This window comes from Heliconius melpomene, chromosome 14 (genome assembly GCF_056956725.1).
Source record: "Heliconius melpomene rosina isolate 202511_hmr_F chromosome 14, ASM5695672v1, whole genome shotgun sequence".
In the NCBI taxonomy this organism is placed as follows: Eukaryota; Metazoa; Arthropoda; class Insecta; order Lepidoptera; family Nymphalidae; genus Heliconius; species Heliconius melpomene.
The window spans coordinates 6,718,116-6,745,760 of record NC_140402.1 but is presented as its reverse complement, the minus strand read 5'-3'; the positions used below and the strand labels follow the sequence as shown (position 1 = coordinate 6,745,760).

General features: G+C 33.9%; 1 protein-coding gene and 4 non-coding genes across 5 annotated transcripts in view; 3 read left to right on the top strand and 2 right to left on the bottom strand.

Annotated features, from left to right (window-relative positions):
• Positions 1-27,645, top strand: part of Dhc98D (Dynein heavy chain at 89D) — a 63,943-nt gene that overhangs the window by 11,923 nt on the left and 24,375 nt on the right. Inside the window, exons 18-56 of the mRNA XM_085197761.1 lie at positions 75-188; positions 314-494; positions 1,088-1,234; positions 1,544-1,626; positions 1,868-1,994; positions 2,268-2,510; positions 2,693-2,862; positions 3,327-3,514; positions 3,835-3,956; positions 4,454-4,646; positions 4,825-5,116; positions 5,472-5,630; positions 5,968-6,204; positions 7,748-8,001; positions 8,335-8,483; positions 9,030-9,139; positions 9,492-9,670; positions 10,823-11,018; positions 12,074-12,171; positions 12,412-12,547; positions 13,040-13,126; positions 13,515-13,657; positions 14,093-14,271; positions 14,553-14,735; positions 14,990-15,115; positions 15,716-15,969; positions 16,052-16,240; positions 16,512-16,684; positions 17,021-17,186; positions 17,758-17,916; positions 18,566-18,660; positions 19,051-19,308; positions 19,426-19,585; positions 19,981-20,166; positions 21,930-22,053; positions 23,007-23,191; positions 23,378-23,470; positions 24,736-24,888; positions 25,323-25,478. Coding sequence (XP_085053887.1) covers positions 75-188; positions 314-494; positions 1,088-1,234; positions 1,544-1,626; positions 1,868-1,994; positions 2,268-2,510; positions 2,693-2,862; positions 3,327-3,514; positions 3,835-3,956; positions 4,454-4,646; positions 4,825-5,116; positions 5,472-5,630; positions 5,968-6,204; positions 7,748-8,001; positions 8,335-8,483; positions 9,030-9,139; positions 9,492-9,670; positions 10,823-11,018; positions 12,074-12,171; positions 12,412-12,547; positions 13,040-13,126; positions 13,515-13,657; positions 14,093-14,271; positions 14,553-14,735; positions 14,990-15,115; positions 15,716-15,969; positions 16,052-16,240; positions 16,512-16,684; positions 17,021-17,186; positions 17,758-17,916; positions 18,566-18,660; positions 19,051-19,308; positions 19,426-19,585; positions 19,981-20,166; positions 21,930-22,053; positions 23,007-23,191; positions 23,378-23,470; positions 24,736-24,888; positions 25,323-25,478 — 6,447 coding nt within the window. The remainder of the gene's footprint in view (positions 1-74; positions 189-313; positions 495-1,087; positions 1,235-1,543; positions 1,627-1,867; positions 1,995-2,267; positions 2,511-2,692; positions 2,863-3,326; positions 3,515-3,834; positions 3,957-4,453; positions 4,647-4,824; positions 5,117-5,471; positions 5,631-5,967; positions 6,205-7,747; positions 8,002-8,334; positions 8,484-9,029; positions 9,140-9,491; positions 9,671-10,822; positions 11,019-12,073; positions 12,172-12,411; positions 12,548-13,039; positions 13,127-13,514; positions 13,658-14,092; positions 14,272-14,552; positions 14,736-14,989; positions 15,116-15,715; positions 15,970-16,051; positions 16,241-16,511; positions 16,685-17,020; positions 17,187-17,757; positions 17,917-18,565; positions 18,661-19,050; positions 19,309-19,425; positions 19,586-19,980; positions 20,167-21,929; positions 22,054-23,006; positions 23,192-23,377; positions 23,471-24,735; positions 24,889-25,322; positions 25,479-27,645) is intronic.
• TRNAA-AGC (transfer RNA alanine (anticodon AGC)) lies at positions 6,318-6,390 on the bottom strand. The gene has a single exon. It is a non-coding gene; the product is annotated as a tRNA-Ala (tRNA).
• TRNAA-AGC (transfer RNA alanine (anticodon AGC)) lies at positions 7,142-7,214 on the bottom strand. The gene has a single exon. It is a non-coding gene; the product is annotated as a tRNA-Ala (tRNA).
• TRNAA-AGC (transfer RNA alanine (anticodon AGC)) lies at positions 23,780-23,852 on the top strand. The gene has a single exon. It is a non-coding gene; the product is annotated as a tRNA-Ala (tRNA).
• On the top strand, positions 24,241-24,313 carry TRNAA-AGC (transfer RNA alanine (anticodon AGC)). The gene has a single exon. It is a non-coding gene; the product is annotated as a tRNA-Ala (tRNA).

Here is a 27,645-nt window from a genome sequence, read left to right as displayed (position 1 = left end):
ATTGCACAGATCCATAATTATATTTCACACAAAATCCTAAATTATTTATTTAATATCCTTTTAACTATTTTCAGCGTTATAGAAAAAATCCACCCTTACTCCGAAATCATCCGCCATCAGCTGGTGCCATATATTGGGCACGAGCACTGTTTAATAAGATGAAACAGCCTATTATGAAATTCCAAAAGGTAAATGAAAGAATTAATTTTATTTTCTAGGTCTACTTGCCATAAGTCCATGGTATAATTATTTAATTCTTGTAAATAAATTAAATTTCCTAAATTTATAATAATTCTGCTTACTCAATAAATAGGTACCGGAACTAAACGAATGCGAGCAAAAGAAAACTGCCTTTTTACAATACAAGGCGTTTTCTAAACTGATAAAAGAATATGAGGAGACCAAGTTCAAGGAGTGGGTGTCTGATGCGTCAGAGTTTGTTGACAACGTGATGAAGAAAAATATATTGTGTGTTGCTTTTAAGAAGGAAGATGGTGAGATTATTATTTATATGTAAATTATAATTTAAAAAAGTATAGCCCTTTCTAATACCTCTAAGAATATTTGTATAAAGTTTCATCATAATCGGTTCAGTAGTTTTAGTGTGAAAGCCAAACAGGCAAAGCTTTAGAAACCAAACTTTAGAATATTAGTAAGATGAAAACCTACTGGTTTTCATTGACTGATTGGTAACAGTCATAAGCGCAATTTCCTTGCAATTTTGTTTTAGTAGGATTCATTAATTATATTTTTTATCATTATCAACTATTGTGCTAAAATAAACTATTTTAAGTAGTTTATTTTATAACTAGTTTAAGTATATTAGGTAAGAGAAGTAGGGGTAGACCTCGATTGGCCTTCGAAAACACAGTATCAAAGATACTCGAGGAAGGTAACGTAAAAAGCACGAGGACCCCCCAAAGGGCATGTATGAAGAGGTTGATAATAGTGGACGAGGCGGAAGAGGTATGTAGAGACCGTAGGCGCTCCGTTCTCTCTGACTAGAACTAGAGGGGTTCTAGGGATAAAGCGTGAAGTTAAGAAAGTAAGTAAACTATTTTAAGTAATATTCCCTACAATATTTTAGAGGCAGCGCCAACTAAAGGCCGTGGTATGCAGCTGACGGCGGCTGGAAGGGCACATGTCGCTAAGAAAAAAGCTTCTAATACATCTATCAAACCTATAGACATCGTGAACAAGGAAATTGCTGAAAAACGTCGTAGGGACAAGGCTTGTAAGTGTTTTAATATTTTATTTACTTACAACAATGCCTAATGCTTTAGGCAGCAGGAATTGGAATAAATTGATAATAAATAAGCGCAAAATGAGTGGATCTTTAATTTTGAAGATATATAAATAAATTAGGACTCAGCGATACTCTTGTAACTAATTAAGCGCCTGAGATATAGCGAGAAGCTAAAAAAAGAAAACATATTGCAAAAACTACATCTTTATAGTAAATAACGCCACCGAATATATTCATATATTCGTATACCTATTAAAAAAAATATCATCTAAAATGACAGGTAAACTTTTTTTCCAGTGATGCTAATGAGAATTCCGGGGCAGCACTATGAGAACGTGCGCTCACCGAGCTCCGTCTCTCTGCTTGCAAAGGAAGGGCTGGTTGGTAGCTTTTATTGGTTCACTTATAATACATATAAGTAAAACTATTACAATATATATTTTTAGGCGTTGAATCCCACCACTCAAGGTGCAATGCCTAGATCATTCGGCGGAAAGTGCAGAACAGAGTGTCTCAACACTAGGTTCACACTCTCTACCCTGCTGTATGCGGGATAACATAGAGCAGGGTAGGTGAAACTAAAAAATATAACTTTTTTCTAACTCTCGTCTTATTTTCCAGACGGATGTCACATGGAGGGATATGACGGTGCACAAGCTGTTGCAGGAGTACGGCGTAGCTTTTCAGACGAACTTTGACAGGCACATATTCCTCATCATACACGAAGCGGAACTTATGGAGAGATTAGGTTAGTCTAGTTATAGTTTTAAAAAATATACAGTTTATGTTTACTTTATGATACTAATTATTATATCTTTCAAAGAGTAGATAAAGAAAATTTATGCTTTATGACACACTGTTCTTGGTTGTTCTTCATTTTGAGGGCGGAACTTAACGGCCGCACTTTGCCTTATTAGAAAAGAATAATTATTTAAAAATATATGGATATAAAAATGTTCCCGGAGCAAGTAAACTAACTAACTTTCCTTATACACATTTTCATTGGCAAAAATACTTTCAGGGTTCCATTTACCGTCCAACATTCGTGATGTGTCCATGCAAAAATCTCGTCTCTACTACGAACTTGAAGCGTTAGAGACAGTCATAGCCAAGTATAACAAGAGTGCTTCGTCACTAAGTCCTTCAGAAACTCATCTCATGAAGAAACATTTGTTGAACATGGAGAGGCACATACTGCCAGGTCTTACTAGGATCACTTGGACCGCTCTGGGAATACAGGATTATATAAAGGATATTACTAAAGGTAACAAATGTATAAATGACTCTTTTTTATTGTAATATTGTTTTTAGATCATTAAAAATTTGTAAAATAGAATAGTTTTTAGCTTAAAAACTAAGTAAAATTACTTGTTGGAAAAACGCGACCCAAGTATGTATTTGCGGGAAATTTTAAACTATTGCTAACTAATATTATATATCTTTCAGGTGAAAATTCTCTACAAGCTGTTTACCAACAGTTAAAAATGGTCGAAAAAGAGATTCAATTTTTGCTCGATCAATTAGAATTATTCGATTTATTTCCCAGCATTCGACCAAAAGAGTATGTTGATCCTCAAACTCGAGAACCAGATCCAACTTGGTTGTATCCTTGTAAGGTAATAGGAAAAAACATTAAATACTCACATTTAAAGGGACAAAAATACAATAAGTTTTTTTTCAATTCATGGCTTTGGTAACAAGACAAAACGCAACGTTGAGTTCCGCCACACAAAACAAATGTCTCGAAAATTTAATGTACTTTAATTCCACGTTTCCAGTGATGTATTTAAATATATGTTTTCTTAAAAATCTTAATGCCATATTAAAATCTAACTGTGATTTCCACTCGAGGATATAAATAATTTTCTCGCTCTGGTAAGAAAACAAAGCACGGCGTCGAGTACCGCAATTTAGAACACAATGTCTCGAAAGTTAGGTTAAAAGTGGGGAGAGGAGTGTCCTGATACCAGGTTCACTTTGTCAATCCTGCTGTATGTGAGATAGTCAAAGGGAACCTGTTAAAAAAATTGTAATGATTTATAGTAAAATCTACATATTGTTAATAATTTCATTCATATAGACATACTTCGTGGAAGTAGAAAATGAGCGTTTAGAAAGAACGGCGATGCTCTCCCGCCTCTACGACCGCATCGGGCCCAATCTGATGAAGCTGGAATACTTGATACTCGGCACCAGCACCGGCAAGTGTGACGTAATGTCAGACTATTACGTTTTTTGGGAGAAGAAAATATTCAAGAGTTTGGTTACGTAAGTTTTTAGGTTCTTCATTCGATTTATTATTATAACAGAATTATATACATACTATATTCTAAAGCTAAATATACAAAGGCTGTCATACATTAAATAAAATAAAATAAATATAATAAATAAATAAATAATAATAAAATAGTGGTAACTTACAATTTGATGATATACTTTGATAATAAAAAATTCAGGATAATTCATATTTCCATACATATATAAATATTATGTATGTAATACATTTTTTTAGCTTTTATTTCTAAACATTCCTACCAATTATCTATTCCTAATTAATAAAAAAAGATTATAATTATATTTGTCAACAGATTAACGCTAGAGAATCTGAAAAGTTTCCAAGCGAGCCTCAGTGAGAAGATTCCTCTGTTCCAAGTGGACGCGGTCCTCGCGCCGCCCGACATCGCCATGCGCCCCACCGCCGCCGAGACCTGCAATATACTGGGATATAATATGAAACATTTTTTTAATAGGTAATTATTTTTTTTATGTAGGTATTACGATTTAATGAGATCATTTTAATTCAGCTAATAGCTTTAATATGAAAATACTGATGCCGTGGTGATGTATTTAAATTATCTCTGAATCTCGCTATCATTATATTTTTGAATTAGGCTTCAATAATTCGATATATTAAATTGTAAAAGCCAAGCTAAGTCGGCATTTATAGAAAAAAGAGACCCAAGCCCTTGGAAATCCTAGTTCTCCTAAAATCCTAGAACTAGAGTTCTCATCATCATCGTTCATGCTATGTTGAAATTTTTAAATGCACATTTCTTGCTGTGAAATAACACTTTAAAATTGTTAAAAAGTAATAAGGAAAATAATTGTAAAAAATGAATAACTTTCTCAAGTATTCTATCCACGATTGAATCAAAAGGTTCCTATGCCTTGTATATTTATATCAGATATTCTATTTCAGACTGACAGCATTTCCACGTTGGATGAAGAAGACCTGCTTACCATGCCCCCCACAACGTATAGTCGCGGCCGCCGGCAACGACTTCTACGTTTTCTCCTATTTTGAAGATGTCCTACGAGTCGTCGCCATCAATGACTTGACGCTGCTTATTCAGGATACTATATACAGACTGACGCAAGATATTAATGTTTATATACAGAAGTAAGTCAAGTTTGAACTAATGTTCAATTTTCCCAGGAAGGAAATTGAAATATAAAGTATTTTAACACTACATGCTCTCTGTTTACCATTATAAAAATGTCTGTTTGGGATCTTTGAAGATATAATAGCGTTTTTCTTTTACAATTAGCTTTAAAAGTATTTTTTTCTCAATAAACAGATGGCAAAAGTATCAACACCTATGGGGATTCGACAAAAATCTTTCGTGTGAGAAATATATACAGAAACACGAACAGATTCAGAAATATGATGAAAAGTTCTTCTTCTTTGAGGATATCATATCCGATTTGGAGTCCCACGTAAAGTTTGTGGACATAGGCGCTATTAGAGTGAACCTGCGACCCATCATACAACAGGTGCAGGGGCATGCTCAGGAGTGGAAGAACATTTTAGGTCATTGCATAGCTTCTAAGACTAGAATGAATATGCATGATTTGAAGAATCAAATGGAGGTTATTAAAATATTTTCTGTTATATTAATTATATTATAGATAAATAATATAATAAAGATTCCACATACTTAGTTTATTGTTTTGGTCATAAAAATTATAAACAGATTTTTTTTTCACTCAGTTTGTTTTTATATCAATTTTACAATAAAAAAGTAGACATCATTTAAAATAATAATATTTTATAATAACTTTTAAATTGATTCTAATAACATTACTTTTGATTGAGGATATTATATTTTTATTTAATTAATTATTTAAAAGGACACAAGGATTACCTAAAGCTAGACTGCAATAATTTTAATTTGTTTTTTTTTTAACATTTAAATGATATTTATTTAGCAACGTTATTTCTTAGTCACTTCGAATGACAATGAATATGAATATAAAAGGCCTGGAAGATTTCAAGTTAGTGATGGCGACCATCACCCAAGTCCAACAACTGACGATAACTGCTGAGGTTAAATTTAAAAACATGCAAGAACTGTTCCTCATGCTCCGGAAACATGGTTTAGAAGTAAGTGGCGATATGATCGTTTATTTATTGAAAAAGCTGTTTTTTTTAACTTCGCGCTGTATCGGGGAAGAGAGACTAGTGTTAAAACACTCGCTTACCCATTTTCAGCCTAATTCTAAAGGCATTGCCCGTGGGGTGGCGGCATTCAACGCCAATCTTTGCCTCGAGACTAGAGCGAAGAGTTTTTTTTTTAAATTAATAATATTTTACAGATATTGTGTCTTAATTAGGTAGCGGAATCTAACGCCGCATGTTATTATTAGGTGGCCGTGAAGACGAAAATGACAATTCCCTTAAAAATATTATTAATATTTTCCTTTTACTTAATTTTTTTAAGGTATCAGATGGTGATGTAGATTTTGCTAAAAATCTAGAAACATCATGGGGCAGCCTGTACCAAACTGCATTATTTAGAGGAAATACTCTAGAACAAACAAAGGAAAAGTTCTCCAAACTTAATGTGGTGGAAATATCCAATTTTCTTAGAGAACTGGACGATTTCGTGGAGAAGTTCGATAGGGAAGGACCTGGCACCGTTGGCGATGATTTGGATAAAGGCTTACTGCTTATGGAAGTAAGTTACAATATACAAAATTATAAAGGGATTACGTGTTGAAAGGCCTAAAACAATATTTGAAAAATAAATTAAAATATATTTTTTATATTATAATTTAAAAAAAGACCTATTGGAGGCGCCGGGTATCGATCCCGGTACCTCTCGCATGCTAAGCGAGCGCTCTACCATCTGAGCTACGCCCCCTGTGACAGATAAATATTTTTTTTGTATTACATATTAAAAAAAATGTTACTAAGCAATAACATTACTAGAAATTGCTAATAATTGCTTTAATGACAGCTTGTCAATTCATAATAATAATAATTAATATAAACTGTGGACATTTCTTCTTGTATTAAATATTGTATGGTCGATAAATATAAATAACGTGTTATTTCTTTAAGGCCAGTAATTGCGCAGGAGCATTAGCGACTGTTGCGCCATAGGTTGCGGGTTCGATTCCCAGTAGAGGAAATGAAATATTTTCATTTCATCGCTCTGGTTTCGAGGCAAAGCGCGGCGTTTAGTTCCGCCAATCAACACGCAATGCCTCCAGAATTCAGGGGCGAAAGTGGCTTAATGGGAAAGAAGTGTCTTAACTCTAAGTTTCCAGTCTCTTCCTAGCCACCCAGCTATGTGAGGGATAGAACGTGAAATTAAAAAAAATAATTGTTATATACCTGTTATTCAGATGTTACTTTTTAAATTTGCTCATATTTTTAATGTCAACGTATAAAATTTGAACGTAGTGGGATTTGAACCTGCGCCTCTTTGGAAACCGTCACCTATATATTCTTACGGCTTAGTCGGCAACTGCTGGAAATTAATATAATTTAAATAAAAACATTTATTAATGTAATTTAAATAAATCCTTCGTGCTTACCACTGCACCATGATAACCTCAATGGTGGACAATATTTAAAAAAATAAATGTAGTATATGAAAAAAAATTTTTTGGAGGCGCCGGGTATCGATCCCGGTACCTCTCGCATGCTAAGCGAGCGCTCTACCATCTGAGCTACGCCCCCGTTGTACTAAATTATCTAAAAACTAAAGACATATGAATATAAAGAAATATATATGCGTAAATAGTGAAAGTACGTGACTTGTTTCTTGTTCTGGTTACAAAATGCTTCAAGGAAAGAATTTTAATTATTTTTAGTAGTAATGTCAATTTCTGTATGTTTAATATATATTTTTTTAAATTCACGCTGTATTCCGCACGCAGCAGCAGATTAGGCAAAGGGAACCTGGTGTGGAAGACACTGAATTCTGGAGTAATTGTTTGTTGAATGGCGGAATTCAACGCCGCGCTTTGTCTCGGCACCAGAGGGAAGATATGAAAATATAAATGTAAATTAATATTACATTTCCTCAAGCGGGGATCGAACCCACAACCAGTCGTGTTTACAGTCACTCTTTGTGCCAATGTGCCACCACTGGCCTCTAGCTTTTGGGTCTCGATAAAAAAATACACAAATAATAGTAATATTTAAATATTATTAAAAATATTACTTATTACTCGTAATACCTAATTCCATTCCATTATTTTAATTATCAGGAATACGCCAAATATTTCGATGAGTTCGAATCTCGTAAAAAGGTACTCCAAGCGGCCGAACAGCTTTTCGACAATCCTCTCGCGGACTTCTCGACCTTCAACCGTGCGAAGACAGATTATCAGGCTATGGAACAGATTTATAAAATATATAAAGCGCAGAAAAATGCAAGAGAAACTTGGGCCAAGACGCTATGGGTCAATTTGAACCCACAAGCTCTGGTGGACGGTATCGAACAGTTCTTTAAGGAATACAGGTAAATAAGCTTAATTTATTAATTAAAATTAAGATTTTAATTGCTGAGAAAAGTTGTGGCGCAGGGGTCGGAACAAGTGTATTACTCTAAACGCTAAAGGTTGTGGCTTCGATTTCCACTCAAGGAAATAAAATATTTATTTTTTGCATTTTTTTGCTCTGCTGTCGAAGTGAAGATAGGCCTTGAGTTCCCCCACTTAACACGCATTGCCTCCAGTATCTTAACACTAGGTTTCTTCTACCCTTCTTTATGCAGGACAGCGGTAGCTGAAAAAAAAATACACAACCTAATTAACTCATGCTAGTTTTTAAATTCTTATTTATTTCCATTCAGAAAGCTGCCAAAAACAGTACGTCTCACGCCCACAGGCATGATGTTGGACCTGAAAATGAAGCAGTTCAAGAATGTGGTGCCGCTTATGGTTTCACTCAAAAACGAAGCGATGAGAGTACGCCATTGGAAGGAATTGATGGCGAAAACAGGTAATTTAGACATACATATATACCTATAGCATATATTGATAAGATTAAAATTTAATATTCTATTATTGTAACACGTGATTAGGGTTAAATAGAAAAAAAACTAAGCAGCATCACGCTGAATCCCGTACACAGCAGAGTAAGCAGAGGGAACCTGTTAAGACACTTCGTTATCCACTTTCCGCCGTATTCTGGAGCCTGTGCATATTGTTGATATTTTTGTATCCGTAACTTTTATTTAATCTGAACCCAGTATAGATATAGGAGTATATTAGAATATATGAGAAATTTATTGAAGAATTATTTGGCTTTGTGACGGATAATAAACTAAAAAAAATCGATTGGCAATTACGAGATTTTCACATTAAGCAAACAGAGTGAAAGCTAGTAAAGCTAACAAGCAAGGGTTGTACTAAAAATCATACCGGTTGTATTTTTCATAGAAATAACAGTTTATATTGTAGTTTTTCTATTTTTATTTTGAGTTTACACTTTAGCTAGAATATTTGTTGGGCACACAAATAAGCTCGATCAAATATTTGTCCGCAGGCCAGGAGTTCGACATGTCGCCGGAACGATTCACTTTGGAGAACATGTTTGCTATGGAGCTACATAAATATCAGGAAGTCGCTGAGGAGATTGTGAATCATGCTATTAAGGTAAAATGTGTTTATTTAAATAGATATTTCGCGTAAATCTATAATTTAAGCTAAAATATTATTTCTCGTTATTTTATCATATATATTTTTGTTCTCTGCCTTACCCTGCTATGTGCGGAATACAGCGTGAAGCTGATTTTATTTTTTATTTATTTTTCTTATTTCTGTCCCCATATTTTCTAAAAACTCACAAATTCTACATAATGCGTTAATATTGAAGATGTAACTGGTTATATAATATATAATGGAATCTAACCCTGCATTGTCTTCCAAACTTAATAAATGTAGGGAATTACGATAACTAATACTTCTCATATATTTCTCAATATTAATCCTAACATGAACCAACCAGGAGCTCGCCATTGAGCGCGGAGTCCGCGACGTACAAGAGACGTGGGCGAACATGGCCTTCAGCGTGGCGAGGCACTTCAGCCGCGGCGAGGACCGCGGGTATACCCTCAACCCCTGCGACGAGGTGGTCGTCAAGCTGGATGACGACGCCATGGCGTTGCAGAGCATGGCTGCTTCTCAGTTAGTATTTACATTAAGGTTGATAAATCGTGGCTGTCTTCAAGAAAGGATTTTTTGAACTTTTGCGCATTGTTCAATTGGGAAGAAAGTAATTGGTACGGACGTGTAGCGCTACAGGTTGAGAATTCGATTCTACTCGAGGAACTATTTAATACTTTCATTTTCCTCGTTCTGGTACGCAATGCCTCCAGAACCAAATCCATCAAATACTTTTCTCATACTAATATTTATTGTGCAAGTTTTATCCCTTATCGTTTGGGGGAAAGTTTTAGTGAAGGATTCTTTTATGGTCGGTTTTATAAACATTCTATCTATAATCCTATATAAATAAGTAAATTTTCTTTTGAACTACTAAAAATTGTTTTCAAATAATTTGTTTTTCAATTTCTTTTTTTGTTACAATTAATGATACAGTCGTTAATGAATGACGGATGACTGAATGATGAATGTATAGCACTTTCAATAATGATTCCTCGTATGTACGATGTTCCTGTTTGCACTCTGTTGTTTATTATATCCCATAAAAACATGAGGAATAGAGGAAAATAGACTATTATTTTTTATTTTTTCGCTCGGAAACAAGGCAAAAACCCGGCGGAGGAGTTCCACCACTCAAAAGCCATGCCTCAAAAAGTTTGACGAAAAGTGGAAAAGTTTGGAGCCTAGTAGTTAAAAAAAAAGTCAAATTTAGAAACACAGATCTATAGAATAGAAATAAAGAAATATCTATATATATAAAATCGAACGGTCACTCACTCATCACGAAATCTCAGAAATTACAAGTACTAGGAATCTCAAATTTTGCGAAGGAGTTATATATAGGACGTAGGTGCTCGCTAAGACGGGAATTTTCATTATTCAACTTCTAATGGTTTGTTTTTGGGGTTGAAATTTTAAAGTTTGTATGAAACTTCGTTACTAATGACATTTGTCTTTGTCATTCGTTACTATATGCTAGGAGTCTTAAATTTTGCATGAACGTCATTTATAGGACATAGGTACTCAGGGAGACAGAAATTAATAATAACATAGTTCACGCGGGCGAAGCCACAGGCGGGCCGCTGGTTATAAATAAAATTATCCTATGCATTCTTTTCATCGTTTATTTATAAATACATTAAAATATTTATTAATAAATATCCAAAATTTCAGATTTATAGGTCCATTCCTAACGGTGGTACAAACTTGGGAGCGTCGACTCTCTCTCATATCCGAAGTGATAGAGGAGTGGTTTGCGACCCAACGCAAGTGGCTGTACTTGGAGGGTATATTCGTTGGTGGTGACATACGGGTTCAGTTGCCTGAGGAGGCAAAGAAGTTTGATGATATAGATAAAGCTTTTAGAAAGGTATTTTAGTAATTTTTTTTTATATATATTAGCAGTTTTAGAGGACAGTCGTGGCGTAGGGGCACAAGCGTGTGTTTGTGAGCTCGATAGGTTGTGGGTCCGATTACTATTGAAAGAAATGAAATATATAATACATAGTACATAGTATTTTCCTTTCCTCGCTCTGATAGCGAGGTAAAAACGCGACGTTGAGTTATGCTACTCATCACGCAACGCTTCTAGAATTCAGCGGTAACTGGGGATCGGAAGTGTCTTAACACTAGGTTCCCAAGTTCCCTCTGCCTACCCAGGAATGTGCGGGATACAGCGTGAAGCTAAATATATTTTGTTTAGGTATAGCTAGCTTTATTAGCAGTTAAATATTTCGTCATTTATTAGAAAACGTTCTGAAAAACATACAGAAAATGAAAATTATTTACTTACTGAAACCAAGAGAATATAATGGAGGATAGAGTGTCTCGACCTAAGTACTCTGCCTTTCCTGCTATGCGGGATAAAGCGTGCAAAGAAAAAACTTATGATACAACATTGAAATTTGGAATATATGCAATCTTTGAAAGTTCAAAGCCGTCTGGTTATAATAAGTGTGGAAAATGGGAGGGAAGTGCGAAACGTCGTAATTTATTACAGGATGTTTCGTACAAAACGCGTTACACGAGGGTGATGTACCTACAGTCATAAATAACGTTTCGTTTCATATGAAGAATGCCTTATGCGTAGACTAACCGCCGTGCCATGTTTTGTCCTTTTAAGTATATTCATGGGGTTGTGGGTTCGATTCTTAATCGAGGAAATTAAATATTAAATATTTTTTTATTTGTTCCCTCTGGTAACGGACAAAGGACAGCGTTGAGCTCTGCCGCTCAACACGCAATAGCTCTAAAATTTGGAGGAAGGGGAGAACGGAAGTTTCTATGTTCCTAGATTCCCTCGGCCTACCCTCTTTTTGTGTGTGATTCAGCGCGAACTTTTAAACATGTATATTAGTCGACCACGACCAAAAATATAAAAAAATCACTAAGAAATGGTTAAAAACTTATAACAAATTCTTACAGATCATGTTAGATACAGCAAAGCGACTGAACGTGGTCGACTGTTGCACCATCAGCGGTAGACTGGAGGAGTTCATCAATTTAGGTTTGGGTCTTCAAAGGTAAGTAAGATCTTATCTTATCTTATCTTAGTATTTTTTTTCTACAAATAGCAGGTAGGCAGAGGGAACCTGGGAACTATCTAATCAAATCTGAAGGCATTGCCCGTTTGCATGTTTGCACTAGCGGAGCTTAACGTCGCTCCGTATTCACTAATAATTTCAATTTAAAATTTTGTAGAATAGACTAGAATCTTATTAGTTTTTAAAGTTATATAAGTTTTTATATTATTTTCAATTTAGATGTCAGAAATCTCTAAACGATTATTTGGACACCAAGAGAAGAATATTCCCAAGATTCTTCTTCATATCGACAGATGAACTGTTGTCTATTCTGGGTAGCAGTGAATGCAGTTGTGTTCAAGAGCATATGATTAAGGTATCATCGCACAAACTTTTTTAATTTCTTATTTATTTAAAACTGGTTATCGCCCTTGTTTTTTTTAATATATTTTTTTTATAAAAATAGGCTATGTCTTTTCTAGTACCTACCTTCAGGAATATGTTATATAAAGTTTCAAGATATCGATAACAAACTTGCATTCACATATATAATATTAGTATAATATAACATTAAATTTCATTAGTGTAACGTCTTGGCTGCTAGTGGAACACAAAAATAATGTTTATTCATTCCCCTGAGTTAGAATCGAACACACACTCGCCGCGCTTCACGCGTCTCATAATCATAGGCTTGGGTCATTGCGCCACCACAGCCTCTAAATTACAAGCAAATATTTTGATACATTTTCATTCAATTTTGACAACTATATTTGAAAAAGAATATGCAAAATATGAATTATTGTAATAAAAATGGCAGTAGCAGCTATTACCCTAATTAAAAAAATCATTTTAATTTTGCCTTTTGCAGATGTTTGACAATATAAGAGCTTTGGATTTGTACGTGGATCACACAAACAGACCGGTTGCAGCAAAAATGATTTCAGCGGAGGGAGAGGCTAGTTGTTTTATTTTTCTGGATTTTATTACTAGTAAATAAATAAAAAAAACAAAATTTAAATCACCTTCACGCAGCATCCCGCACACAGAAGGGTAGGCAGAGGGAACCTAGTGTTAAGACACTCCGCTCCCCACTTTCTGCCTAATTCTGGAGGCATTGCGTGTTGAATGGCAGAACTCAACACCGCACTTTGCGTCGACACCAGAGCGAAAAAATAGATATATAAACGAAAATAAATATTTCAATTCCTCGAGTGGGGATCGAACCCACAATTACTAGTAGTAGTACTTAAATAAAATTAAGAAGTTGAGAATGTGAAATTAAAGAGAGAAAATAATTTAAAAAAAAATAATTTATTGATATTTTTTAATATTATGACATTTAGATTATGACCTTCCGTTACGTGGTCTACACTGAAGGAAGAGTGGAGGACTGGATGAATTTAGTGCTGAAAGAGATGCGTAATACTAACAAATTTATAACAAAAAAAGCTATATTTTACTATGGCCGGAATTGGAGAGTTCCCAGGTATTGTTTGTTTTCATATGTTATTTTTTTGAGAAAATAAAAAGTAAATAATAGAAAATAATGCAGAATACATCATTAGGTTTTTAATAAATTTTTAATGCTCATATTATTTGAATTTTTAATTAAATATCTTAATAATATATTGGGAAGGTTTGCCCCTTGTTTCACTAGAAATAATAGAAAAAAACTCGTTCAAATCAATGCTTAAACTACTCTCTGTTGGTTAATGTTAAATATTTCATTTCCTCGAATGGACATCGAATCCATGGCCTGTCCTGTTTACAGTCACGCTTAACACGCTTTATTATCACATAAAAATGATTAAAAACTTCTCCTGAAACTCACACTACTATTACTATTTTTTGTAATCTTGTCACACTGCTGAGAAAAATATGTAAAAAAATCCTGAGAAAAAAATATATAAAAAACCTACAGAACTGATTGGATAATGGAGTACCAGGGCATGGTGTGTCTCGCCGCTAACGGCGTGTGGTGGACGGCGGAGACCGAGGAGACTTTTCTCCGCATTCGTTACGGCAACAAGCGCGCTATGAAGGAACACTTGCAGCAGCAAAACGAGCAATTGGACGGACTTGTTGTTAAAGTTAGACAAGGCTAGTAGTAAGGTTATTTGTTAAATTAAAAAATATATATATTGAACGTAACTGAAAATCATATGTAATTCATAATTTTCACTTAGTTTTAATATATTGTATAGATTAAATTAGATCAGCTTCTCGCTGTATACCGCTCGCAATAGGCAGAGAGAATCTAGTGTTGAGACACTCCGTTCGCCACTTTCCGCTGACTTCTGGAGGCTTTACGTGTGGAGTGGCGGAACTCAACGCCGCTCTTTGTATAGAGTAAGAAAATATTAATAAAAATATTATTTCAGATCTATCATCAAACGATCGGCTGAAGTTCCGTACAATAACAACAATAGACGTCCACGCGCGTGACATCATAGAAGGGTTCGTGAGAGACAACGTGACGGAGGCTGCGGAGTTTGAGTGGGAGAGCCAGCTTAGATTCTACTGGCTAAAGAAGGATGACAATATGTGGATTAAACAATGTACAGGTATGAAATTATTAATTTCATCATAAAAATAATAGGTATTTACACGTTATCACTTCGATTCCCATTTGAGGAACTCATTTTAAAATATTTTCATTTTTTCGCTGTGCGGTGATGAACTCCTCAACTCAACACATAATGCCTTCGGAATTCGGCGGATAGTGGAAAGTGAAGTGTCTTTACACTAGGTTCCCTCTGACTACCTTGCTAAATGATGGATACAGCATGAAGATAAAATAGAACACATATTTGTTCAGGTTTATTCGAGTATGGCTACGAGTACATGGGGCTGAACGGCCGTCTCGTGATCACGCCGCTCACCGACCGCATATATCTGACCATCACGCAGGCTCTCACTATGCAGCTCGGGGGAGCTCCTGCTGGTAATTATTAGATTATTAATTTCTTTCTTCACAATATTGACATTTTTACAAGAAATATGGTTATGTTAGCAACCTTTCAGAAAATTTCAGTTTTAAGATTTCAATTATTCTGTAGCATTTATCCTATATAACGATTATGTCGGGTAGTTAAACAAAAATTATGATAGAATTTCAATTTCCATCTTATCGCCTGTGGCTATTGACATTATTGGATATGAAAATCGACAACTTTGCAGAAGAGCACTTCAAAGTTTTACTGGTTGAAGAATTGCAATGAATTTAGATGATTGTGTTTGTACAATGATAATAGGATCACGGATTATCAATAATATGATGATATAATTCAATTATAACATAATTATTTGAAGTACCTTACTTTTACACAAGAAAAATATAATTTACGTTCTAACATTATATTTTAAAAGAGCATCTGTAGAATTTCATGCCGATTTCTAAGCAGAAACGGGTATCCGAGCCGGTGGGTAATTCTTTGTGGAACTGACATTTTTATGAACTTGACTTTCAAAAGCTTATAATTAATTGCTTTATTAAATAAATAATGTTTTGAGTAGGAACAAATTATTATATCATACTCCTCAGGCCCAGCTGGTACAGGGAAAACAGAAACCACAAAAGACCTAGCCAAAGCCCTAGGGCTCCTATGCGTGGTCACCAACTGCGGTGAAGGTATGGACTTCCGCGCCGTCGGACAGATCCTAGCGGGTCTTTGCCAGTGTGGGGCGTGGGGCTGCTTCGATGAGTTTAATAGAATTGACATATCTGTCCTCTCTGTTATATCTACTCAACTGCAATGTATAAGGAGTGCGTTGTTGATGAAGTTGAAACGTTTTACGGTTAGTTTTTTTTGGAGAATGTTATTTCTTTATATGGTAAAACGTTTTGGACTAAAATCCACTTTTTTATATATAAATACAGTTCGAAGGTCAAGAAATAGATATGGACAGCAAAGTGGGCATCTTCATAACCATGAACCCTGGATACGCGGGACGCACGGAGCTCCCGGAGTCAGTGAAGGCGCTGTTCCGACCGGTCGTCTGTATTTTACCCGATTTGGAGATGATATGTATGATTTCATTGTTTTCTGATGGGTTCTTAACTGCTAAGGTGAGTTTTTATTACTTAAAATAATAAATATAATTTTTCTTTGCATATTTTTATTTTTATTCACGTATTAAGAATCTAATATAAAAGCATTATGTGCTCTAATTTTATCCTTTTTACATTGTTTGTTCGATTGTAAGATCCAACCACTTGCATTTTCTAAACTGAAATCATTAGTTAAAAGTAAATTGTGATTTTACAGTAAAAAAAATATTAGTATAATGAAATAATTCGACATTTTCTTATTTTATTTTATATTTTATATGTATTTTAGGTACTAGCTAAAAAAATGACAGTCCTATATAAAGTGGCTCGCGAGCAACTCTCGAAGCAATCTCACTACGACTGGGGACTGAGAGCGCTGACCGCGGTGTTGCGGATGGCGGGGAAGCTGCGGCGGGACTCCCCCGACCTGAGCGAGATTATGGTGCTCATGAGGGCGCTACGGTTTGTGATATTCTTTTATTCAAGAAATTGTTTTTTTTTACGTGTTAAATAGCGGAACACAACACCGTGCTTTGCCTCGACATCAGAGCGAAGATTTGTGCACCTGCACTGGCCTCAAGAAGAACTAATATTGTTAACCTTAAGGGGCTTAAAATAAATGTAAAAGTAGGAAATATGTTTTGACACTTAAATTCTACATTTATCTATCTATTATCTATATATTTCTTTATCTATTCTAAGTATATAAATTATTTTCTGACTGGATTGAATCCACAATAATAGTAATAAAAATTCACAAAAAAACAAAAAAAAACATTTTTGTAATATTTGTCACAGAGACATGAACCATCCGAAGTTTGTATTCGAAGACGTGCCACTATTCCTGGGTCTCATCAAGGACCTGTTCCCGGGCCTGGAGTGTCCGCGCGTCGGTTACCCAGACTTCAATACGGCGGTAGTGGACGTGTTGGAGTCTGGCGGTTATATTGTCATGCCGCATCAGGTAGTTATTTCTAATAAATAATTGAGAATAATATGTAATTGTTAGTTTATTTAGTAGCATGTTTAGGTAGCTTGACAAACAATCAGTTATTTTTTTTTTAATAACTGTCGCGTTTTTAGTCACACGCTTGTGCTCCTACAACTATAGTAGGTATATTCATTTAGGCTTGAGACAAAATGTAACCAAACAAAATAAAGCTTTGAAATTGATAATATCAGATTTGTACGAATACGAATCCTTCTGTCACGTTTCTTCTACGTGTTAGAATACGATAACTGTATTGGAGTTTTGCTTTTACTTTGGCGGAAAAAGGCACGCGAAATGTCAATATAACATATCTTTAACCTTTATAAAACAACAAAATTAAAAATTAACAAAAGAAACAAAGAAAGAACGAAATTATCTGGAAACAGTTATCTCCTATAATTATTTTTATCTCCATTAATCATGGACCGTAAACCTACCTTTTTCTGGTTTGTTTACATTTTATCTCACGGCTCTATGAATAGGGTATAGACTGACTCCATATTTATCTCATAAGTTAAATATTTCATATTCGATAATATTAAAGGTGGATAAAGTAGTCCAATTATATGAGACAATGATGACGAGGCACTGCTCGATGCTGGTGGGACCGACGGGCGGCGGGAAGACTGTCATACTGCAAACTTTGGTCAGAGCTCAAACCAATCTGGGCTTGCCTACTAAACTAACCATTGTCAACCCTAAGGTAAATACTAAAAAAAAATTATCAAATCAGCTACAAGGTGTATTCCGCACACAGCAGGGTAGAGGAAACCTAGTGTTAAAACACTCCGTTCCCCACTAAATCAACTAAAGTTAATTTCTTGCTTAAACTATTTTCTAGACTGACTTTACAGACAAGACTTTATTGGTTTCAAAATATACTAGTACTAATAAATTTCAAATTATAATTTTGGTTTGTTGTTTTTTAAAATCTTTTAGAAATACAGTTATCTATATAGCTCAAACAGAAATTAAATTGCCATTGCCATTTGTCAGAACAATATATATCTTTTTTTTTTCTCTTATTCTTCTTCATCATACAATTACAAATGTAGTTAACAACTTAAAATATATCACCGCCAATACAAAATCGAGTCTTTAAAGCTGGAAACTTTCATTACATTCAGCTTGATACAATTAAAAGTTTTACGTTCTTTACGTTATCTACTTTAGCTTACAACGACTGCATCGTTGCTTTATTTATACTTTAATTAGATCCAGGACTTCCTGACGTTCCCCATTTTCCATTGAAGTCTGGATTGCGTGTTGAGTGGCGGAATTCAACGCCGCGTAGATTTTTTACTTTTTTTCATTAAATTTATAAATAAGATTATTTTTTTCTTTACCTCCAGGCTTGTTCTGTGATAGAATTGTATGGAATTCTAGATCCTGTTACGAGAGATTGGACTGACGGTTTATATTCTAAAATATTTCGAGAAATGAATAAGTAAGTATGTAGATACTTAGTTCGTGTTGTTATTATTTTTTTTATTATACAACTTTAGCTTTTAAACTGCATAGCTTATTTTTAACTTTTATGAATGTAAATGCTATAACTTTTCACATTTATTATGATATTTGTAATAAAAGAAAAATCCTTTTAATGGTTCTTGTTTGCAATGTTTTCTTTAACTACAAATTATTCGGGGAAAAAAATTCAAATTCATTTATTTACCAGTTCTCTATGATGTTTTTAAGTCCATTAACCTTTATAATTAATTTATTACATAATTTTATTATTTTTTTTATTATAATTAATTCATAAGGCATTTATTATATACTTAGATACAAGATTATTATTATTATATTATATTATTTATCATATTTGAAATTAAAGGCCTTTAGACAAAGAGGAGAAACGTTACTCCTTATTCGACGGTGATGTCGACGCGCTATGGATCGAAAATATGAATTCAGTAATGGACGATAATAAGCTTTTAACGCTTGCAAACGGTGAAAGAATAAGGCTGGCGCCGTACTGTGCGCTGTTGTTTGAAGTGGGTGATTTGAATTACGCTTCACCAGCGACTGTCTCCAGGGCTGGTATGGTGTTTGTTGATCCGAAGAATCTTGGATATCAGCCGTATTGGGAAAGGTAATATTGTATGCTAGAGGACAAGCGTGTAAACGCAAACGAAAATATTTAATATTTTAATTTGTTCTGCGTTTCTCTGGTGTCTGTAATGAGCTAACCTCGCTTTATATACCCAAGATGGCTTCGAGGTCGCTCCAACGAGGAAGAACGGGAGCAGCTCTCAGGTCTCTTCGAGCATTACGTGGCGGGCGCAATCAATTACATCGTCTTTGGACTTTTCGGACTTCAACAACAGACACCTCTGAAAACTATTGTACCACAAACACCCCTCAACTTGGTATGTATATTTTACTTTATTTTCTTAGCTATGATACAAGAAATTATGTATAACCCTTTGAAAATTATCAGCCCTTCTATATATCTATTTAATTTTTAGAGCCTTTTTGTTCTTTTTTTAAGGTTTTTAATTTTCAATTATTGTATATTGTATTGTATATAATATCCTACTACGTCATACGTGATGTAATATCACGATAAGTTATTTTTTATTGTTGCTATATGATATGTAGAATCGTGCATTGTCTTAAACAAAGCAAGGAAATGAAAATAGTTCATTCCCACAAGGAAGGCATTTAGGACCCCATAGGAATTGAACTTACGACCATCGCGGTGGCAATCGGTCACTTTAACCTAATTGTATATTAACAATTACATATAAGGTTTGCATATAAGGTGATGCAACTGTGCTACATGATCAGCGGGCTGCTGCCAGACGTCGCGGACAATGAAGAGGAAATAGATCGGACGGTCGTTGAATGTGTCTTCATGGTTGTGAGTATATTTACTCATGGTTATCAAGATATTTCTGAAATTCAATATTTCCAGTTATTCCCGAAATTTAATATTATCAAAGAATTGGTAAGCTGAAATAGGTAAGCTCCAAAGAGCTGAGGATCGAGTGTGGTGGCGAGAATTGGGGAAGGCCTATGTCCAGTGGTGGACAATCGATGGCTGTCGATGGTGACGGTGATGATGATGATGATGAATATTCCATTTCAGAAATATCTTTTGCCTGTTAATCGATTATCGACCAGTAATAAATAACTTTAATCCGCAATCGTTAATTAATTATTGACTTAAGTATAATAACTTTATGTTATAGAAGGCCTAGAAAAAACTTTTAATTTTCTCCATATTGGCGCCCTAAAAATCTCGCCCAGGACGCTGATAGTGCTAAAACCGCAACTCTGATTACGTTCATTCATTCATTCATTTATTCATTCATTCATACAGTCTATAATTATTGCTAAAACCTAATACTCTCTAATTTAACTTGATGTTGTGAATTTCGATATTCAATATTGAATTATGCAGTTATTTAATTAGATGATCCCCCTAATTGCAATTGCCTGCAATTAATTGGCAATTGGTTAATGTCTACCGCAGCCTACTGTACATATTTCATAGTGTGATATATATACATACATATATAAGTATGATAGTAGTGATTTATTTGTAGGTGATTGATGAAATGCACTTTGAAATACATTTTGTAATAAAATGCAATATATGTATATATAAATATATGTACTGTGTTGATTTATATATTATATTTATAGGATTATATGTAGATAATATATTATTCCTATTTTTGTTCTTTTTTTTATGTAGTATAGTGTATATTCATTATTATTTTATTACTGTATTTTATTTAATCTAATTGTACACTATAACGTTATTCCCATTTCTATATTAAATTTTAGTCCTTTATTTCACAAGGGTTCCTATAAGAGATTGCTTGAAGCAATAAGGCCGTCTTTGCATACAGTTTATAAACATAAATATATTGTTTTATTTTCTGTTAAATATACAATTTATTTTATTTTATTTTTTTATTTCTGTGTGCAATAAAGTTTTTTCTATTTCTATTTAATTGTTAAGTCAGTATAATTGAATTGAATGAATATAGGCTTGTTAAGTGATTATATTTTATATGTTAAATTTCACAAATGCAATAAAAAGTAGTAAAATTGCAAGTAAAATATTAAAAAAAACACATTAAATGTTATAATGTTTTATTCAAAACTTTGGCACAGCGATAACTATGAAAATTTAAATGACCATTATTTGCATTAAAATGCTCTGGAATCTTGACTTATTTTTCTTGTAATTATTCAAATTTGGTTTCAACGAACGGCACTCACTGGACTCGTTACATTAGTTAGTTATTCTGTCTGTTAGTACTTTAAAGAATATTTTCTTGCCATTTCTCCGTAACATGGTCATGTTTTATTTCTTAATCGGATATGTTTATTATTTATAAAACTTTTTTACATTCATATCGTGAAACACAACAACAATACAAAAGTATTTAGTGGAAGAACTCAACGCGTGGTTTCTCTCACTCAGTTTTTCTCCTGTTTGCACTAGCAAGGAAATGGAAAAAATCCTCTGATTGGGAATCGAATCTTCAACCGTTGCGTTGACATGATTAAACTCTGTTTTAGCCTTTATAAATATGTACATTATACATATATTACGAGTTAATAAATTTTTATTAATTAATATAGACAGACATACTATTCAATTTTTTTCATAAATATAACATAGTTACTTTATTTTTTTACGTATCTCTCTTTTTTCTATTTTTACAAGGAAAAAAACTATTTTCTTATTTCCAGTCAATGTACAATAGCCTAGGGGCGGCTATCATCGACAACGGACGGTTCGAATTCGACAATTACATAAAGAAAGCTTGCCCGATGATGCTGGTGGAAGATACTCCTGAGAAAAAAGCAACTACTAGTTAGTTTACGTTTACGTTTTCCACAAAAATTCAAGAAGTTATGTGTTGAATAGCGTAACTAAACGCAGCGCTTTGTATTATCAGAGCGGGGAAGCGAAAATAATTATTTCATTTGAGTTGAAATATAAGTCCTATTATTAATAAGATCTATGACTAATAATAGTGTACATTTAGAGTGATGAAAGTCCAGCACAGACTTTCTGCCTTTTGTTTACATAAAAATATTATTGAGACGGAAACTGGGGAGCGGAGTGTCTTAGCAATAGGCTCTCTCTCCCTACCCACATGCGGGATACAGCGTAAAGCTATTTTTTTAAATAATTTCGTATATTCACTATAATAAATATGTTTATTTCGCTTATAATTATGCAAGTTGATGTAGCTGACGAGAAATATACGAGTGGGCACTAGATTGGATTAATATTCATGTAGAAGCGTATGCTATAGTGATAGCCTACATTGACTATTTATGAAGATAACTTTTCGTGGCGCAGTGCCACAAGCGTGTGATTGTAACACGACGGTTGTGAGTTCGATCCCTACTTAAGAAAATGAATTTTTATTTATTAATATTTTTATTGCTTCGCTCTGGCATCAATGCAAAAGCCTCGCGTTGTGTTCTGCCACTCATTACGTAATGCCTCGCAAAATTCAGCAAAAATTGGGGAACAGAGTATCTTAACACTAGGTTCCCTCTGCCTACCCTGCTGTGTGCGGGATACAGCGTGAAGCTGATTTTTCTTATTATTATTATATATCTACGACTTATATCTTAACTGACTGAACTGAAAATTAACAATCATAACAATTGGATACGTCCTACTAATATTACAAATGTGGAAGTTTGTGAGGATTAATCTTATCAATATACCACGCGGGCGAAGCCGCAGAAGGCAGCTAGTACTCAAATAAAACTGAATATATTTACCACTTCAGTATATTTGCCTTTCAGAACACTTCCCCATGGGATTTCCCACGCTTTACGACTACTGCCTCGAGCTTTCCACCAGGAGTTGGGAGGCGTGGGAGTGGCTGGTGCCGGAGTATGTGCACGATAGAGATTTGAAGTTCTCCTCAATCCTCGTGCCAACCGTTGATACGTTGCGGATGACTTGGCTGATTAAAATTATGGAGAGTGTGAGTTATATTATGAAATAGAGTTTTTATTATTTTGTATATTGGTATTAATTTTTATTTTCATATAAACTTAGGTAGTTGATTTTTTATAAGAAAAAAATATGTTTGAAAGAAATAGAAATTAACTATTTTTTTATAATATATATATTTTTTAAAAGACACATAATTATTTAACTTTTGCTTCAGGTGGAGCGGCCAGTACTTCTCGTGGGCGATACTGGAACATCAAAAACTGCCATCATCAACAATTACCTACGCGGATTGCCGCCTGAAAAATATGTAAGCATTAAATGTATTATAGTAATCAAAGCCTATGCAAAACAAACACGAAAAATATATATCATACAAATATTATAGCTGATTGAATTGGGAATTAAACCTCCGTTCTCCGGCTTAACGATGACAGCCATTACCACTGAACCACTGGGCTATTTGATATAATTTCGTAATCGTTAGCACAATATTATAGGCCCAGTTTATTTTAAGCGACCGACTGTTGCGAAATGAGAACAGTAGAAATTCCAATGTCAGCTTGTTCTACTTTCACCATATGCGAATGTGAAGTTTATTTTGAATATTATATGCATGGGGGGCGTAGCTCAGATGGTAGAGCGCTCGCTTAGCATGCGAGAGGTACCGGGATCGATACCCGGCGCCTCCAATTTTTTTTACATATCACTATTTTTTGTTCCTTCTCGTAGTAATAAACAAAATCAACTGAAATGTAACTGTAGTATCTAAAAAAACTTCTTAGAAATGTTACTTGTGGAAAACGGAATAATTAATATTTATATATAGCTTATCTTATAATATAAAAAAGTTGTGTATTCAAATATTATATCTATTTATCATCACTTTTATATAAAACAATAAAATATGTAATAAACAGTTTATTTTGATTTAAATATATATGGAAATATCTTTCAATATTAAAATCTACTAAATTTGAATATGCGACCATCACGTGTTATTTTCCTTTCAACAGTTGGGTCCAAGGTAATGTTTTTTTATAAAGGTAACTAGTTCATATGTTAATCACTCTTATCACAGGGGGCGTAGCTCAGATGGTAGAGCGCTCGCTTAGCATGCGAGAGGTACCGGGATCGATACCCGGCGCCTCCAAACTTTTTTTTACATATGATTTTTTTATATTGATAAAGTCATTTTCAATAAATATTATATTATTTATTAAATATAAAAAAAATATTACAGACTTACTTGTACCTTGTACTTTTTACGTCTAACGCGTTTTTTTTTTGCTTCACATATAGCAGGCAGATGGGGGTAATTTGGTCTAGCGTTAAGATTCTCCATTTTTCTATTTTCCATAAAATTTATTTTCAAAAGAAAAAAATAACTATATAATTCAGTTCAGTTTAGTGCAGGTGGCAGCGTTGAATTACGTCACTCACCATCGAATGCCTCCAGAATTCGGCGAAAAATGGGAAACGAAATGTCTTAACACTGGGCTCCCTCTGCCTATCCTACTGTATGCGGGATACACCGTGAACCTGAAAAAAAATATTCCTAAAATTTCCTTTCAGTTAGTACAACAAATGAATTTCTCATCGCGCACGTCTTCGATGGATGTGCAACGTAATTTAGAGTCAGTGGTGGAGAAGAGAACCAAGGACACGTTCGGCCCCCCCGTCGGCAAGAAGATGCTTGTCTTCATAGATGATATGAACATGCCCATTGTGAGTTATATTGTATAGATATCTTATCTTTTCTTATCTTTTGTAATAAATATGGATATGTACCAGTATTTATGGTACAGCGTTCGTATAAGTGTTCACTTTTTTTAATATACTTTATTTACTTATAATATATTATATTTAATTTAAAAATGTACTGTAAATACTTTTATTGGGAAAATTTTGCAATAAAATAAACTAAATACATTTGAAATTCAAATAAGCTTAAATTTGAAATTGAAATAATAAAAAGGTGTCAGTAAATTTTCATGTTTCAAATATAATAACATAATCCATTACAATAAAACATAATAAAAAAATCTTAATCAATAGATATTAATAGAAGTCTTTCAATCTTTTTGTTATGTTCATAATTATTAATAAAAAAGATATTTGAAATTATATATTTATATTTTAATATGTATATATTTCAACAGGTCGACACATATGGAACTCAACAACCCATAGCTTTGCTAAAACTATTATTTGAACGTAAAGGCTTCTATGATAGAGGGAAAGATCTGAACTGGAAGACCCTGAAAGACATTGGGTTCCTCGCTGCCATGGGGAAAGCAGGTGGTGGGAGGAATGACGTGAGTAACATGATTCCCCCTCAGTTATCAGCTTCACTCTGTATCCTGGACGCCGGAGGGTAAGCAGAGGGAACGTAGTGTTAAGACACTCCGCTCTCCATTTTCCTTGATAAAACAATGTACCTACTTAGTATCATTTAATTTTTGTTCTTTCTTTCGCTTTAGTATGTCTTATGCTTTATTTTAACAAAATATTTCTATTATGGACTCATTCTGGACTTCCCTGTTCGCATAATTTCTGTTAAAAAATATACAATTGTAAATATTTTTTACAATTTTATAAATATTGTTTTACGTAACAAGATTTAATTCCATGCCTCTAACGGACTATATCTAAGCTTCAATTTTAGCAAATTAAAATTTAAATAACATTATATAGCCTAAATATTTATTTTCTTCGATGTAATATACCACGATACTGAGTGGGATAAATGATGGCATTACTCTGAAGCGAGCTACAATGAGTATGTGCTATTTATTTAATGTTACCCCTTTATCAGATGCATACTAAGCTTTCAGGTTTTCTTCCTTGTGAAAATGGAATTTTACTCCTTTTTTTCTCACTTAATATATTATAAATATATAGATAATAGGTATTTAATACATTAATTGTTAGCCTAATAAGGAAAGATATTTAATTTTAATTTGCAGCAGGCAAGTATATATTATAACAAATGTTATAAAATTAATATATAAAACGAATTACGGTGAAGACCTCAGTATATGCCCATTTGATTCTTGAAAAAAAATTGGCAAATACAGCCCGGAATGAAACAGTTGCCATTCATTCATTCGTTCTTTTGTTCTGGTGTAAAACGTGGCGTTCAGTTCCACCACTCAACACCCAATGGCTCCAGAATTCAACAGAAAGTGGGGTAGGGAAGCGTTCTAATGGGAAAGGAGTGTCTTGACACTAAGTGAAAAAAAAAACATGGAGAATATATTAAAATTATGTAAATAAACCCCCATAAAGTGCTATGAAAATAATAATACAAGATTATCTCCGGAGGCCTCTGTTCCGGTTTGCTTCAATGTTTTTGCCAGTTTTTCCTGGTTGTACACAACGATTTATGTCTACATTAAAAGCTATTCGTGAGGCTTTCCCGAAACTTTACCGCCTCACGACAAGGGAGATACATCGCGTAACGTAATATGATATCGCGTAAAAACGCTTTTTTTTACGATCTGTTATTTCACATTTCTCTCGTGCCAGAGTAGATACGTAGCGACGTTTGTTTGGATATAATTTGTAAAGAATTTATAGTGTTAAGTCTATAAATTTTCTAGTGTTAAGTCACTCCGTTCGTCAATTTCCGCCGAATTTTGAGGCATTTCGAGTTGAGTGTAAGAAATGAAAATATTAACCTTTAAGTATGGACGTCGGGTCTCACAGACCCATCTAGGTCTACGAATTCTACAAATCGGCCACTTCTCGGTGACCTCCGCCACTGAGTCGCTCAGTACCTTTCGTATTAATGACAAAATGAATGTAGATAGCAATGGTTGTGTCTCTGGTTTCAAAACTCGTGAGTATTTAACTTTCTAAACGGGGCCTGGGTCTGTCAGACCCGACGTCCATGTTTCCCATACATAATGAGTTCAAAACACCATATATTTTTATAATATTACAAAATATACTTTAATATTTTAATTGTATTATTTGTATTCAAATGTTTTTATTGTTATATATCATATATTACTTTGCATTATTTGTTATATATTTTAGTAATATAAATATTATTTACGTAAAAAATATTAAATTTTTTTAGTTTTTATGACAAAATGGAAAAAAATGATCGACTAAGCACGTCAGGGACAAATATATCGGTACTTTATAATCAACATCAAACAAAAGAATTGGACGACGACATTTTATAAAGAAAATAGCACTTTATCAAATAAAAATACGCGTTTCGTATACTAAACTACTCTAAGAATTGAGAATGACTTTGACTCGCGTTTCGCGATCTGATCTATCATTTATTGAACATGAAGCTAAAAAAATAGTTTTGGGTTCTTGAAAAACATGTATACTTTGCACCCATAAGATATATAGAAAGACAACATATACTTATGTTGACTGCAATCGTCCTGTTAGCCAACAATGTTGAAAGCCATTGTGTATCGATGTTCAATTGTACCTTATCTTGAGGTGTTGTCAAAATTT